Source organism: Hordeum vulgare, chromosome 5H (assembly GCF_904849725.1).
Source record: "Hordeum vulgare subsp. vulgare chromosome 5H, MorexV3_pseudomolecules_assembly, whole genome shotgun sequence".
In the NCBI taxonomy this organism is placed as follows: Eukaryota; Viridiplantae; Streptophyta; class Magnoliopsida; order Poales; family Poaceae; genus Hordeum; species Hordeum vulgare.
This window is the reverse complement of record NC_058522.1, coordinates 579,688,177-579,701,404: the sequence shown is the minus strand read 5'-3', so window position 1 is coordinate 579,701,404 and position 13,228 is coordinate 579,688,177. Positions and strand designations below refer to the sequence as shown.

General features: G+C 43.6%; 2 protein-coding genes across 2 annotated transcripts; both read left to right on the top strand.

The window, feature by feature from the left end:
• Window positions 1-316: 316 nt before the first annotated feature.
• LOC123399550 (phosphatidylinositol transfer protein 3-like) lies at window positions 317-1,978 on the top strand. The gene is made up of 3 exons (XM_045093952.1): window positions 317-562; window positions 931-1,226; window positions 1,393-1,978. The coding sequence occupies exons 1-3, from the start codon at window positions 446-448 to the stop codon at window positions 1,727-1,729; spliced, it is 750 nt and encodes a 249-aa protein (XP_044949887.1). The 5' UTR covers window positions 317-445; the 3' UTR covers window positions 1,730-1,978.
• A 6,528-nt stretch (window positions 1,979-8,506) lies between these two features.
• LOC123399547 (phosphatidylinositol transfer protein PDR16-like) lies at window positions 8,507-9,223 on the top strand. The gene is made up of 2 exons (XM_045093951.1): window positions 8,507-8,734; window positions 8,821-9,223. The coding sequence occupies exons 1-2, from the start codon at window positions 8,508-8,510 to the stop codon at window positions 9,134-9,136; spliced, it is 543 nt and encodes a 180-aa protein (XP_044949886.1). The 5' UTR covers window position 8,507; the 3' UTR covers window positions 9,137-9,223.
• The last annotated feature ends 4,005 nt before the right edge of the window (window positions 9,224-13,228 follow it).

Below are 13,228 nucleotides of genomic sequence, written 5' to 3'. Positions count from 1 at the left end.
GCGCTTATGCTTTCTGAAACATGGAACCAAAGCACAATAAATAAGTTAATGCATAGATGGCTTAGATCTAGTATTATATATATACTCTTGTCTCTTATGTGACAAGAGTATTATATATATACTCTTGTCTCTTAGGGATCATGTTAAAACTGTTCTTTGCAGACCGGCGAGGGTACTAGTGAAGTTTCACGGCCGGGATGTGATGGGCTTTGAAGCGAGGAGTTTACTCCTAGCAGGTTCAAGTCCATTTCAGTGTCAACCAATCCATCAATATACACCATCAAGAAGTGGATGGGAGTTGGGACACCTCTTCCTCACACACTCGCAGCCCAACTCATGGCCCCTTCTCTCCCTCTCTTCCACCAGCTATAAGAACCGATCCATCGTCCCGCTACTCTCTCACCAACACAACAGATCGAGTGCTACCATCGCAGCAGGAATCAATATGGATTGCGGTACTGATGAGCGCCAACATGGCCATGGCGGCAACGGCGATGCGGCGGAGTGGAAGAAGGTGGCGGAGCTGAGGGAGGTCGTGGAGGCACAGGACCCCTCTGCCAAGGTACCGCAATCGTCTCCTGATTCCACGTCAACTTGTTGCACGATTAAGTAGACTACGCCCCGCCGTGAACGTGATCGACCGGTTCAATCGCACAACCCTGGATGCATGATTTATTCAATTCCCCTTCAGTAAACTGCACGGGTCAACTAGGTTGCTGTGCTAGCTTATACTAATTAGCTGATGGTCTTTGCACGGAGGACACGTACGTACGTCTGGTTCATCAGACTATTGTCGGTCCATCCAGCACTATCCTCCTATCTTGATAGATGCATCTCTGTCAATCATCCTCATGGAACCTACCTTCCTATCACGTATGTACACCTGGATGATGATCTAGTTGTTCATCTATCGCTGTCGTTCCCGTGCAGGAGGAGGATGATTTCGCGCTACGGCGGTTCCTCCGTGCCCGGGACCACAACATCAACAAGGCGTCGGCGATGCTTCTCCGGTACCTTGCCTGGAAGCGCGTCGCCAAACCCCATGGCTTCATCTCGGACGACGAGGTGCGCGGCGAGATCGCAAAGGGAAGGGACCGCTTGCAGGGTTTTGACCGTCTTGGTCGCCCCATGTCGTATCTCTATGGTGGGCGTCACTTCCCCGTCCGGCGTGACCACGAAGATCTCAAGCGCTACGTCGCCTATGTTCTTGACAAAATCTGCACAAGGTACGGTCCCTCATGGATCCTTCAGTTTTGCATCCATTCACAGTCTGGTAACTACTACTCCCTCCTCTAATGTAAGGATGTTTTTTGACACTACACTGTGGAGTAGCTAGCTACCAGTTGATCGCATCTGAGTGGTTACCTGATGGGTTTGTCTAAATCGTTATAGGTTGCCGGCAGGGCAAGAGAAGTTTGCAGCAGTGATTGACCTAAAGGGATGGGGGTACGCGAACTGCGACATCCGGGGGTACCTAGCAGGACTGGATATCATGCAGAGCTATTATCCGGAGAGGCTGGGCCGCGTGTTCCTGATCCATGTACCCTACATATTCATGGCTGCGTGGAAGATGGTGTACCCCTTTATCGACGACAAGACCAAAAAGAAGTTTGTGTTCGTCGCCGATAAGGACCTCGATGCCACGCTTCGAGACGCCATCGACGAGTCCCAGCTCCCTGAGGAGTACGGTGGCAATCTCAAGCTCCAGGCCTACAACAGTTCCCCATAGTCCAAGTCCATCTGATGATCGATCGATAGTGATCACCACCTGACATATGCAATTGAGGATGCATCGACATTCGGAACTACTGTTGGAGGACTCTGATTGAGAAAAGTGACAATCCTTTCGAAGGTGAGAGGTCGGCTCATCACGGCCTAGATAGCGGTGAACACCAGGCTGTACACCCACCCCGCTCTATAGTTTGTTGTAACTGTTTTTCTTCTAATAAAAAGAGGGACTCGTGTGTGGCGCATGAAATATGTTTGGATGAGTGAATCTTACATAAGGGATGAATCCTACATGATTTTTGTGTGAAACTTGAAACTTAGTACGATCTTTCGATCCATATTAGTTGTTGAAGTACAAACCGTGTATGACACTTCCACCGGCCATTTTGATTCGATAAACATATATTCTCTCCGTTCAAAAATGTAAGGCATATAGATTTGCATGAAGTCGTAAACCGATTAGCTCCTGCTGAATTCTCTCGATCCTATGAGTTTAGCAACTTGCTAACTTCCCTCCCCTCCATATTAGTTGTCGCTGAAACGAATGTATTTATTCGTATTTCAATGGTAGATTTTTTCGAAAGAAGGCATCGCCCCGGCCTCTGCATCGAGTGATGCATGCGGCCCTTTCATTGAATAATGTAAAAATAGTCTGATCCGAGTACAGCAATCTGAGAAAACCAGAAAATAAAGATACAAAGCGCCATATGCGCCACAACCAGCAATGGTAATAGAACTAGATGACTAGCCACCTATCATATTATTGAGTCGTCATCCAAACCGGTTGAAGATATCCTGAGCTACCATCTCCTATCGAACACACCCAGTAACCATAGGCTCACTGACTTCTGCAGGAGTGAGTAATAACCACGTGCAGATCAAGGAGGTAGCCCTGAAGATAACCTGCAAAAAATTGATAGATTTGCATCTGTTAAATACTAAATCATTCCTCCAGTTTCAAATAGCCCACAACAATGCACAGGTTACCACACGAATAATCTTTGCCACATTAGCATCAACACCCACTATCCACGTCCCAAACAACGTGTTAATACTATTTGGGGGGCTGATATTAAAAGCAATGTGAATAGAACGCCATAAAAGTTTAGCCATAGGGCAGGCGAGAAAGAGGTGCTTAATGGTTTCATTATTGTGACAGAAGTTGCATCTATGGTTGCCTTTCCAGTTACGTTTTGCCAAATTGTTCTTCGTTAGGATAACTCTTTGTGGACAAACCACATGAAGATCTTTATCCTCAACGGTACTTTGACCTTCCATATATGCTTGGATTTAGGAATCGACCCCATATCTATGAGATGAAGATACATAGGTTTTACAGTAAAAGATCCATTTTTAGTCAACTTCCATTGAATAGTGTCTGGTGTATTTGAAAGTTGGATGTCCATTAACCTTTTGACAAGGTGAAGCCAACTTGTCCATCTGGGACCTATTAAGGATCTGCGAAACTGAATATTTAGAGGCGTGTGGCTCAATATTGTCGCAACGGACGCTTGTCGACGTTGGACAATATTGTATAATTGCGGATATTGCAGGGCTAGTGGTACTTCCCCTAACCATGTATCTTCCCAGAATCTGGTTGATTCACCATTGCCAATGATAAACCTAGTCCGTCGGAAAAAGGCAATTTTTGACCCCATCAATCCTTTCCAGAAAGGAGAGTCATTCGGTCTTATGGTCGCCTGAGCTAAGGTCTTATTTTGCAAGTACTTATTTCTCAGAATTTGTACCCACATGCCTTCAATTTCCACTGATATTCTGTACAGCCACTTACTTAGAAGGCATTTGTTTTTAACCTCTAAATTCTCAATTCATAAACCCCCTTGCTCCCTAGGTCTGCAAATTATATCCCACTTAGTTAGCCTATACTTTGTTTTAACCTCGTCACACTGCCAGAAGAAACGGGGCCGATAGAAATTCAACCTTTTCCGTACCTGAACGGTTATCTCGAAAAAGGAAAGAAGGAACATGGGCATACTGGTTAAGACCGAGTTAACTAGTACCAGACGTCCTCCATAAGATAAAAGCTTGCCTTTCCAGCAACTTAGCTTTTTTTCAAATCGGTCTTCGATACATTTCCAATCCTTATTTGTTAACTTCCAATGATGAATAGGAATACCTAAGTATGTAAACGGTAGGTTCCGACTGTCGCAACCAAACAGTTGGTTGTAAGTGAGCTGTTCAACTTTCGCCTCACCAAAGCAAAACACTTCACTTTTGTTGAAGTTAATTTTCAACCCAGATAGTTGTTCAAATAAGCACAAAATGAGCTTCATATTTCTGGCTTTTGCTAGATAATACTCCATAAAGATAATGGTATCATCTGCATACTGTAGGATTGAGACACCCTCATCCACGAGATGTGGGACAAGTTCCCCTACTAGATTTTTGTCACTGGCCCTCTTGATCATTAAAGCCAACATATCTGCAACAATGTTGAATAAAATCGTAGACATAGGATCTCCTTGTCGAAGACCCTTCAGAGTCTGGAAGAAATGACCCATGTCATCATTGACTTTGATACCGACACTTCCTTTTTTTATGAAACAGTCGACATGCTTCCTCCAAAGCTGGTCGAACCCCTTCATACGCAAGGTCTGCTGTAGGAAGGACCATTTGACTTTATCGTATGCTTTTTCAAAAATCCACCTTGAAGATTACCCCATCTAGTTTCTTCGAGTGAATCTCATGTAAGGTTTCATGCAAGACCACAACCCCTTCTAGGATGTTACATCGAGGCATAAAAGTTGTATGAGTAAATTGAACCACTGAGTAGGTGAACTGAGTTAGCCGATTAGTTTCCACCTTTGTGAAAATCTTGAAGCTAACATTAAGCCGGCAAATAGGACGAAATTGTTCAATACGTGTAGATACACATACATGTTGGAACAACAACAAATATAGAACGGAGGAAGTACATGGGTGAGAAACCAGGGTATAATTCCATTTATTTATCCTAAAGGAATGCTGGCGATATATAGTTTCAATCGGTTCATCCACACATGTAGTGGCGATTTTACGAGGGGGGCTTCAATAGACTTAAGCCTACCCTCTAAAATATTATTTCAGCTAAACATAGCACTTGACAATTTTATTAAGATAATTTACTTGCAACAATTGCAATGCATTTGCTAATTAGGATTAGAGTCTTTTCATACTTTGAGCTTACTCATGCTAGATTCGTCACTGCACTCCCGGCAGTGTGAAAAATGCGCACTAGGTGTTTAACTAAGTAGGAACAACTTCAGGAACCAAAGTGATCTCAAGTCTGAACATTTTCACCTAATGTCAACTCCAGAAAGCTAGAAAAATATAATATTACCATGCTATTTCCCGTTATAGCGTGCTATTAGCGAGACATTATACACATGACCATTTTCCGGAATTCGAGGCCCCACTGCGAAATGCAAAATAAGGCCCTAAAAATTAGACTTCCTCTGCCTCAAAATTCTTGTCTTAAATTTATCTAAAAATAGATGTATCTAAATACTAAAACGTGACTAGATACATTCATATCTAAAGAAACCTAAGACAAAAAATTTGGGACGAAGGGAGTATAATAGATGTTTTCTTATAAAAATAAATATAACCGAATTAAAACACTGCATAAATTATAGGCTCACCAAGATTTAGAAAAACCGAACCCTGAAATTTAAACTGAACCCCACCCATTCGCTTGCTCGTCGTGCCCGTTCGACCCTCCCACCGTGCCGGCGTCCGCGCTCGACAGACCGAGCCCGCTCGCCGTGCAGCCGCCCAGCCCCTCGCCGGTGGCCTTGCCTGTCCTTGTCGCATCGCTCGTGGAGGCCTCACTCGGTCAATGTTTTGCAGGCCCGGCCCTAAGGGGGGGCGGGAGGGGCGGCCGCCCCGGGCCCCCGGGACCAAGGGGCCCCCATCCGAAGGAAGTGCAAGCACCCCTTTTGATTTGTCTTAGCCGCCATTGAAGCAAGTTGTTCTTTTGGAGTGCTTCGGTGTCTCTCTACGAAGAAGAAAGACACATCAAAATCTGTTCTGGTAGCGAACTGGGCCTTGTGCCATTTTTCGTTTATTATAAAAGAAAAACATGGATGGTTAGATAATGGTGGGCCATTTTTCTTACAAAATTGATTGTGGCCCACGCCATGGCAGGAAGTGCTTTGATTTACTAATGCTCATGCCTTTTTAACCCTGGAAATGTGTCCATGCCGTTTTTTACGAAAAGTAGTGCTGCTTACATACTTGCATGGAAGAAACTTGGAATTAAGATTGATGAAAAGTAGTGCTGCTTACATGCCCTGAAAATGAAGATGCTTGTATTAGCCAAGTGTTTATTGAAAGAAACTTGGAATTAAGGATTGATGAATAAAATATAAAGTGTGTGTCATAAAGACTTTGTATATTGATAACACCATTTTACTAGTGATAGGAGACCGCACACTATTCATTTGCCGACATGATGACACCAGTTTAAAGAAGACGTGTCTATATTTTGATATAATCAACAAAGACTTTGTATTCAAGAATCCTTGTTTTCATAAGGGCCCCATATTCACATCTGGACCCGGGCCCCTAAAACCTCAGGACCGGCCTTGATGTTTTGTAGGACCAGGCGGGCCAGAGCAGCGGACGAGGGCGTTCGTTTCTATTCGTTCATGAGCATTTGTGGCCCAAATTTAATACAGGTTTGAAATCGGGCCGGACAAAAGTACACCAACAGACATACTTGTCCGTTTGGATCTTCCGTTGAATCTGCTTTCGACCTAAATGGATGTGCACGGATGACTTGAGGTCACGCGTAGAAGTTGCCCTTACAGCGTGACTGCCCGAAGTCATGTCACCTGATCTGAGCAGCACGACGCATGCATGGCCAAGAAAGGGCACGAGAGAAACGGGCGCTCGCCGCTGTCTGCACATTATCGCCCTTGATGACCCACCACAACCGCTAATTAATCGAAGAGCACGTGATGGATGAAGTCCACTAATACCTAGCATCTCATTGCCGCCCTTGATGATGCATGCAACCCAACCGCTAATTGATTGACCAACCTCTACGATTAATCCCCGCCGTACGTGCCGGTGTGGTAGGGCACACCTACAGCTCAATCGATTCTTCTCGCGACACTGCCCTGCACTCTAATCAGACACTCGTAAAAAAAACAGTGCTTTGGTTCTAGCCGCATCGAAGCAATAATCACAGTCACATTATGAATCGGAAATAATAACAACATTAGTCCCGATTCGAGCGATGGGAACGTCGGACAGGACTCGGGAGACATCAGTTCCGGTTTGAAAGAAACATGTAGTCCCAATTAAAAACATCAACCGGCACTAAAGAAGCTCTTTCACTAATAGAAAATATGGGCTTTCGTCCGGAGCACTAGTCCTGGTACCAACGACCACGCTTTAGATCCGGTTCATTTATGACCTCTAGCCCCGGTTAGTGTTATCAACCTGGACTAAAGGTGTCGTGGCAGGGTTGCGTCGGACCTGGGTCCCTGCGATCCCCTTTAGTCCCGATTGGTGCTACCAACCGGGACTATTGTTCATCTCTAGTCTTGGTTTCTATCACCAACCGGGACTAAAGATGTCACTATATATATTGTTTCGTCCAACCCGAACCCAGAAGCTCTTCTTTCTCTGTTTTCTCCTTTCTCACCTCTTCTCTTCCCCTTGCTCGAGCTCATCCTCCATTTTTGTCAAGATTTGTCAAGATTTGAGGCACCCCCATCTATCCAAGTGTTGACAAAGGCTAGCAACTTTGTCCTTTCATCTCTCATTGCTAGATTAGCTCATGCAATGCTCTATAAGTATAGTGATTTGTGGGTTTTAGTTTGGGAGTAATTATGTGAGAGTTTATTTCATTTATATGCAATCTGAGCTTAAATTAACTTCTTAGTTTGCATATGTGTATGTGTGGTTTACTTAGTCTGTTCTTGTCCCCGTCCTAACCACCGTTGATCAACCGCACCGTCCCATCGCCAGCACCACCTTGGTGAGCCTCCTGTTCTTATCATTTGTATAAAAAAAGATATTATTTGTATGATTTAGATATTTAGTTGTATAATTTTTTTACCTGTATGATTGTTTGTTATACATAGTGACATGGTTTTGATATCCGTGTCCATCGGCCCTCGCCGAGTTTATGATTCAGATGTGTTATATTCTCTTTTATAACTAATTGTTGCATTTCGTGTATATGACAATTATGCCCATCAAGTTAACATAGATATTTTTATCTAGGAGGTATGTGAACCGTAAATTGCAACCGACCATATTGTTGAAAAGTTAAATTTAGTTGAAAAAGAAAATGATTATTTGAAATAAAAATTGAAAAGAATTGAAGAAGAGAAGATGAAATTAGAGTTCTATGTTGCCGATGTCGTCGATGATCACACGATCAAGATGGTTGCAATACGCTTGAAGATTAGAAAGATTAGAAAATATGCGTTAATAAATAAGCTAGGTATCATTATGGGTTGGATCAATTATTACCTTAGTTGCCATTTTAATCGCATTTGCTGTTGCAGTTAAATGCTTCAGCTAGATAGTTTTATGTTTTTTATGAAAATAAGTGTGTATGAACTTTATATACAAACTTGTATTAATTTGGTCTTTTCGGTGTTGTGTAATGAAGATGAGTCAACAATGGGTGTATAGTTTTCTGCATGTGGCTAAGAAAAACAAGCAGAATGGTTATGTGTGTTCTTCATGTGGTGTATGTAAGAATGATAGGAACTACTCTAGCTAAAAAGTCATTCATGTCCACTTGATTACGATCGGCGATGCTCCTCCAGTACCTCGCCTTGAAGCGCGCCACCAAGCCCCATGGCTTCATCTCGGACGAGGAGGTGCGCGACGAGATCGTAAAAAACAGGGTCGACATGAAGGGCTTTGATCGTCTGGGCCGCCCCATGGCGTATATCTATGGCGCGCGTCACGTCCCCGGTCGTCATGACCTCGACGGGTTCAAGCGCTATGTAGCCTATGTCCTTGACAAAATTTGCACCAGGTATATCCACATATTGATTTGTCGTACCAGCTAGCTACGTTTGATTTATGGATTTGTTAGTTATGGGTTTGTCTTGGTCGTTTTAGGTTGCCGGTGGGGCAGGAGAAGTTTGCGGCAGTGATAGACTTGAGAGGATGGGGGTATGCAAACTGCGATATCCGAGGCTATGTGGCAGCATTGGACATTATGCAAAGCTATTACCCAGAGCGGCTGGGGCGCGTGTTCCTTATCCATGTGCCCTACATGTTCATGGCCGCATGGAAGGTGGTGTACCCCTTCATCGATGACAAGACAAAGAAGAAGTTTGTCTTTGTTGCTTATAGGGACCTTGATGCCACGCTAAGGGACGCCATCGACGAGTATCAACTCCTCGAGGAATACGGTGGCAAGCTCAAGCTATAGGCTACAATACCTTTACTGCTGTACAAGTTCGTATGACTATCAAACAATTAACATGCCCAGTTAAAGGTGCCCTGAAACCGCCGTCAATGGAGCTGACAATCCTTTCAATGGGAGGAGATGGAGTCACCGCAGGCTAGACATAAATGTCATATAAGTCTATACAGTCACCCCCACTCAGTAGGTTGCTGCAATTGGTTTTTCAAACACAAATGGTACTCCCTTCATTTTTATATACAAGGCCACTATCAAAATTACAATTTGCAAAAATACAAAACCATTAACATTAATCGTTGCAATATTAATGGTGTTTGCCTCATAGTACTAACAAAGAAGGACATTAATTATCCTTTGCATGCATGTGAGAGTGAGATCATTGACTTAATGTGCATGAAAGAGAAAAATACACATTAATTTACACGGCAAACAAGAAAGCATTAACTTTTGCCTTGCTACCTGCAATATGGGTTTGTGTCCTTGTATATAAAAATAAAGGGAGTAATTCACATGTGCCTCATTATATATGTTTAGCTACCAGTGAATCCTACATAAATAATTCAGAAGAATTTCATATGGAATCGACAAACTTGTGTACTAATGCGAGAGTTAGCGTACTGGTGACTTCAATTAAGTAAACAATTTTGTATATACACACCAAACATTTTGATTAGATAAACAAGTATCCCTCCATTTTGGAATCTAAGGCCTACATATTTGATACAAAAGCCAAAAATATTTCTATTAAAACAATAGATAGAGGGCAAGCGCCCACCGAAACGTTTCATCCAAGCTTAAAAAATGTTCTTACATGTTTGTAGAGAGTACATCAAATTTGTAAAAAAAACAAATCAACATTTCTCTCTACCAAAATATATAACGTTTTTGCACTTCAATTTAAAGTGTAAAGACGTCTCATATTCTCATACAGATGTAGTACTAATAAGTAACATGAAAATGAATTGTTTTTTTAGGGAACATGAAAATGAATACTTTTTTAGGGAACATGAAAATGAATTTTATGAGGCAGATAGGTGGAAAGATCTTACAAGCATACACAAATTAATCATTTCTTTTCCCGGACAGCCACAGATTAACCACGACCGTCTTCCCGAAACAACCCTCCGAAGCTGTCGCGAAATTACAAGCAGCCGACCTCATCTTCCATGTGCCCCGTCCATCCTCATCTTCCCTGTTGCCGCTGGCCCCCGCAGCTCGCGGCAGGCCGGCAGTCGGTATCTTCTCCCAATCGAAGCCCAGCCCCTCCCCGCTCCGCCGGGCAACTCCTCCCTGACGCCCTCCTACAGGTAGGCGCCCAACCCCATTCCGCCCTATTGATGGTGCTAGTGATGATACCACTTCCGGCGTATACTGTCCACTGGAAACCGCCATTGCCAAGCGGAGTAGTCCCGCTTATCTTAGCCTGCAAGGTTGCTATTGGTAGAATCGAGAATTGTGGGTCTGACATGAATAATGTGTTGAAACATTGTACTATTGTTGTATGTGTGCTTAGCTTTGTACTCCCCCCGTTCCTAAACATACGTCTTTTAAAGTTTCCACTAAAAGACTATGTATGAATGTATGTAGATATACTTTGAAGTATATATTCATTCATTTTGTTTTGTATGTAATTGCTTCGTATGTAGTCCCGTAGTGAAATCTTTGAAAAGATTTATATTTAGAAATGAAAGGAGTACTACTCAATGTGGTAAAATGTGCAGCCCAATATTGTTGAAAGACAAAATACTTTGCAGTGGTGTACACAGTTCTTACCTCACTCATTTATCTTTCTATTAAACTTGGATTCTTTCTGGATATCAATTTGTAGCATGTTCCTGTAGTCCAAATCGATTAGGTGCCTCCGAAGATGTATCATCTCAGTTTTATGTGTTTATTGATCGCTGGGAAACCATAACACCTACGAGTATATCAGAATTTACCCTATAAAACTTCAGCCTCTATGAAAACATCATACATGCTACTACTTCCCCCATCCCGAATTAGCAGAAATGGATAAAAAATGAATATATCTACAAATAAATACATCTAGATATTGTATGTATATACCAAACATTTTGATTAGATAAACATGTCGCGCTCCCTCCGTCCCAAATGTTTGGTGTATATGTGTGCTTAGTTTTGTACTGCCTAATGTGGTAAAATGTCAAATTAAGTTCAAACCAAATCTAGCTGTTTCCCGTCATGAATATCCAGCCCACTGTTGTTGAAAGACAGAATACATTGCAGTGGTGTACACAGTTCTTAGCTCATTCGTGTATCCTTCTCTGAAACCTAAGGCCTGCATGCATATTTGGTACGAAAGCCGGAAATATTTTCTGTTTGTAGCGCATCACTAGTGCAAATCGATTAGCTGCCGCTTAAGCTAAATCCTCGCAGTTTTATGTGTTTTAGCAAATAAACGCGTGGCCATTGATCGCTGAGAAACCAGAGCACGTACGAGTTTATCAAAATTTACCATTGAGCCACGTTGTAAAAATTGAATTGATGCATGTAGGTGGTATTACATTAAAAGCAATATGGACTGTACGCCATAGTAGTTTTGCAAGAGGGCATTCCAAGAACAAGTGTCTAATTGTTTCATGTTGATCACAATAGCAGCAATTAGATCTACCTCTCCAACTACGTTTAATTAGATTATCCTTGGTTAATACCACACCTTTGTGTACAAACCACATAATTTTTTTAATCCGTAGTGGCACTTTAATATTCCAAATATGCAACGATCTAGATAAAGGTCTTGTATTAATCAGATCTGTGTGCATGGACTTTACTGAGAATACCCCATTCGCAGTTAAAATCCATCGAATGTTGTGTGGATGATCTTACAATTGTACCTGCATAAGTCTTCTTACCAAATGCATCCATGCCTCCCAACGTTTTCCTACTAGAGCTCGCCTAAAGTGCATATTAATAGGTACGGATTGTAAGACTGTGGACACATAGTCCTCCTTGCGTTGTGTAATATTGTAGAGCATGAAATATTGTAAAGCAAGTGGTGCATCACCAAGCCAAGTATCTTCCCAAAATCTTGTCGAGGTACCATCCCCTACAATAAATTTAACCCTTTGGAAAAAAATAATCTTTATCCTCATTAACCCTTTCCAGAAAGGTGAGTCATCGGGCCTAATTGTTGCTTGAGCTAAACTTCTTGTGTTAAGATATTTATTTCTTAATATTTGAATCCACATGCCTTCCGTCTCTGTGGATAATCTATACAACCATTTGCTAAGCAAGCATTTGTTCTTTACTTCTAAATTTTCAATTCCCAACCCTCCCCCCCCCCCCCCCGATCTTTGGGGCTACAAATCATATCCCAACGTGATGTTGGGTAACGTAGCATAAATTCAAAAAAAATCCTACGCATATTCAGATCCTCCTATGGAGAGACCAGCAACAGAGAGGGGTGAGTGCATCTTCATACATTTGAAGATCGCTAAGCGGAAGCGTTACTAGAACGCGGTTGATGGAGTCGTACTCGCGGCGATTCAGATCGCGGTGTGATTCCCATCTAGTGCCGAACTACGGCACCTCCACGTTCAACACACGTGCAGCCCGGTGACGTCTCCCACACCTTGATCCAGCAAGGAGGAGGGAGAGGTTGGGGAAGAACTCCAGCAGCACGACGGCATGGTGTCGATGGAGAGACGAGGTCTCCCGGCAGGGCTTTGCCAAGCACCGGTAGAGAGGAGGAGGAAGAAGGGCAGGGCTGCGCCGAGGGAGAGGGAAAAGTCTATCTCCAACAGCCCCAAAACCCTCACTATTTATAGGAGAAGGGGAGGGGGTGCGCCACCCCTAGGGTTCCCCCTAGGTCGTGCGGCAGCCCCAGATGGGAGAGGGGGCGACGGCCAGGGCAGGGAGGAGGGGTGGCGCACCCCTCTGGTGGGCCTTAGGCCCACCTGTGCTAGGGTTCCCCCCCCCCCTCTCCCCTCTTCCTGCGCCATGGGCTGAGTGGGGGGGCACCAACCCACCTAGGGGCTGGCTCCCTTCCCCACTTGGCCCATCTAGCCTCCCGGGGTCGTTGCCCCCTTTCGGTGGACCCACGGGGCCACCTCCGGTGGTCCCGGTGGTCCCGGTATG

Coding starts and splice junctions, on each gene's coding strand:
- LOC123399550 (XM_045093952.1), top strand. CDS start 446: ATGGATTGCGGTACTGATGAGCGCCAACATGGCCATGGCGGCAACGGC. Junction 563..930: donor CACAGGACCCCTCTGCCAAG/GTACCGCAATCG, acceptor GTTCCCGTGCAG/GAGGAGGATGATTTCGCGCT. Junction 1,227..1,392: donor CTTGACAAAATCTGCACAAG/GTACGGTCCCTC, acceptor AAATCGTTATAG/GTTGCCGGCAGGGCAAGAGA.
- LOC123399547 (XM_045093951.1), top strand. CDS start 8,508: ATGCTCCTCCAGTACCTCGCCTTGAAGCGCGCCACCAAGCCCCATGGC. Junction 8,735..8,820: donor CTTGACAAAATTTGCACCAG/GTATATCCACAT, acceptor TGGTCGTTTTAG/GTTGCCGGTGGGGCAGGAGA.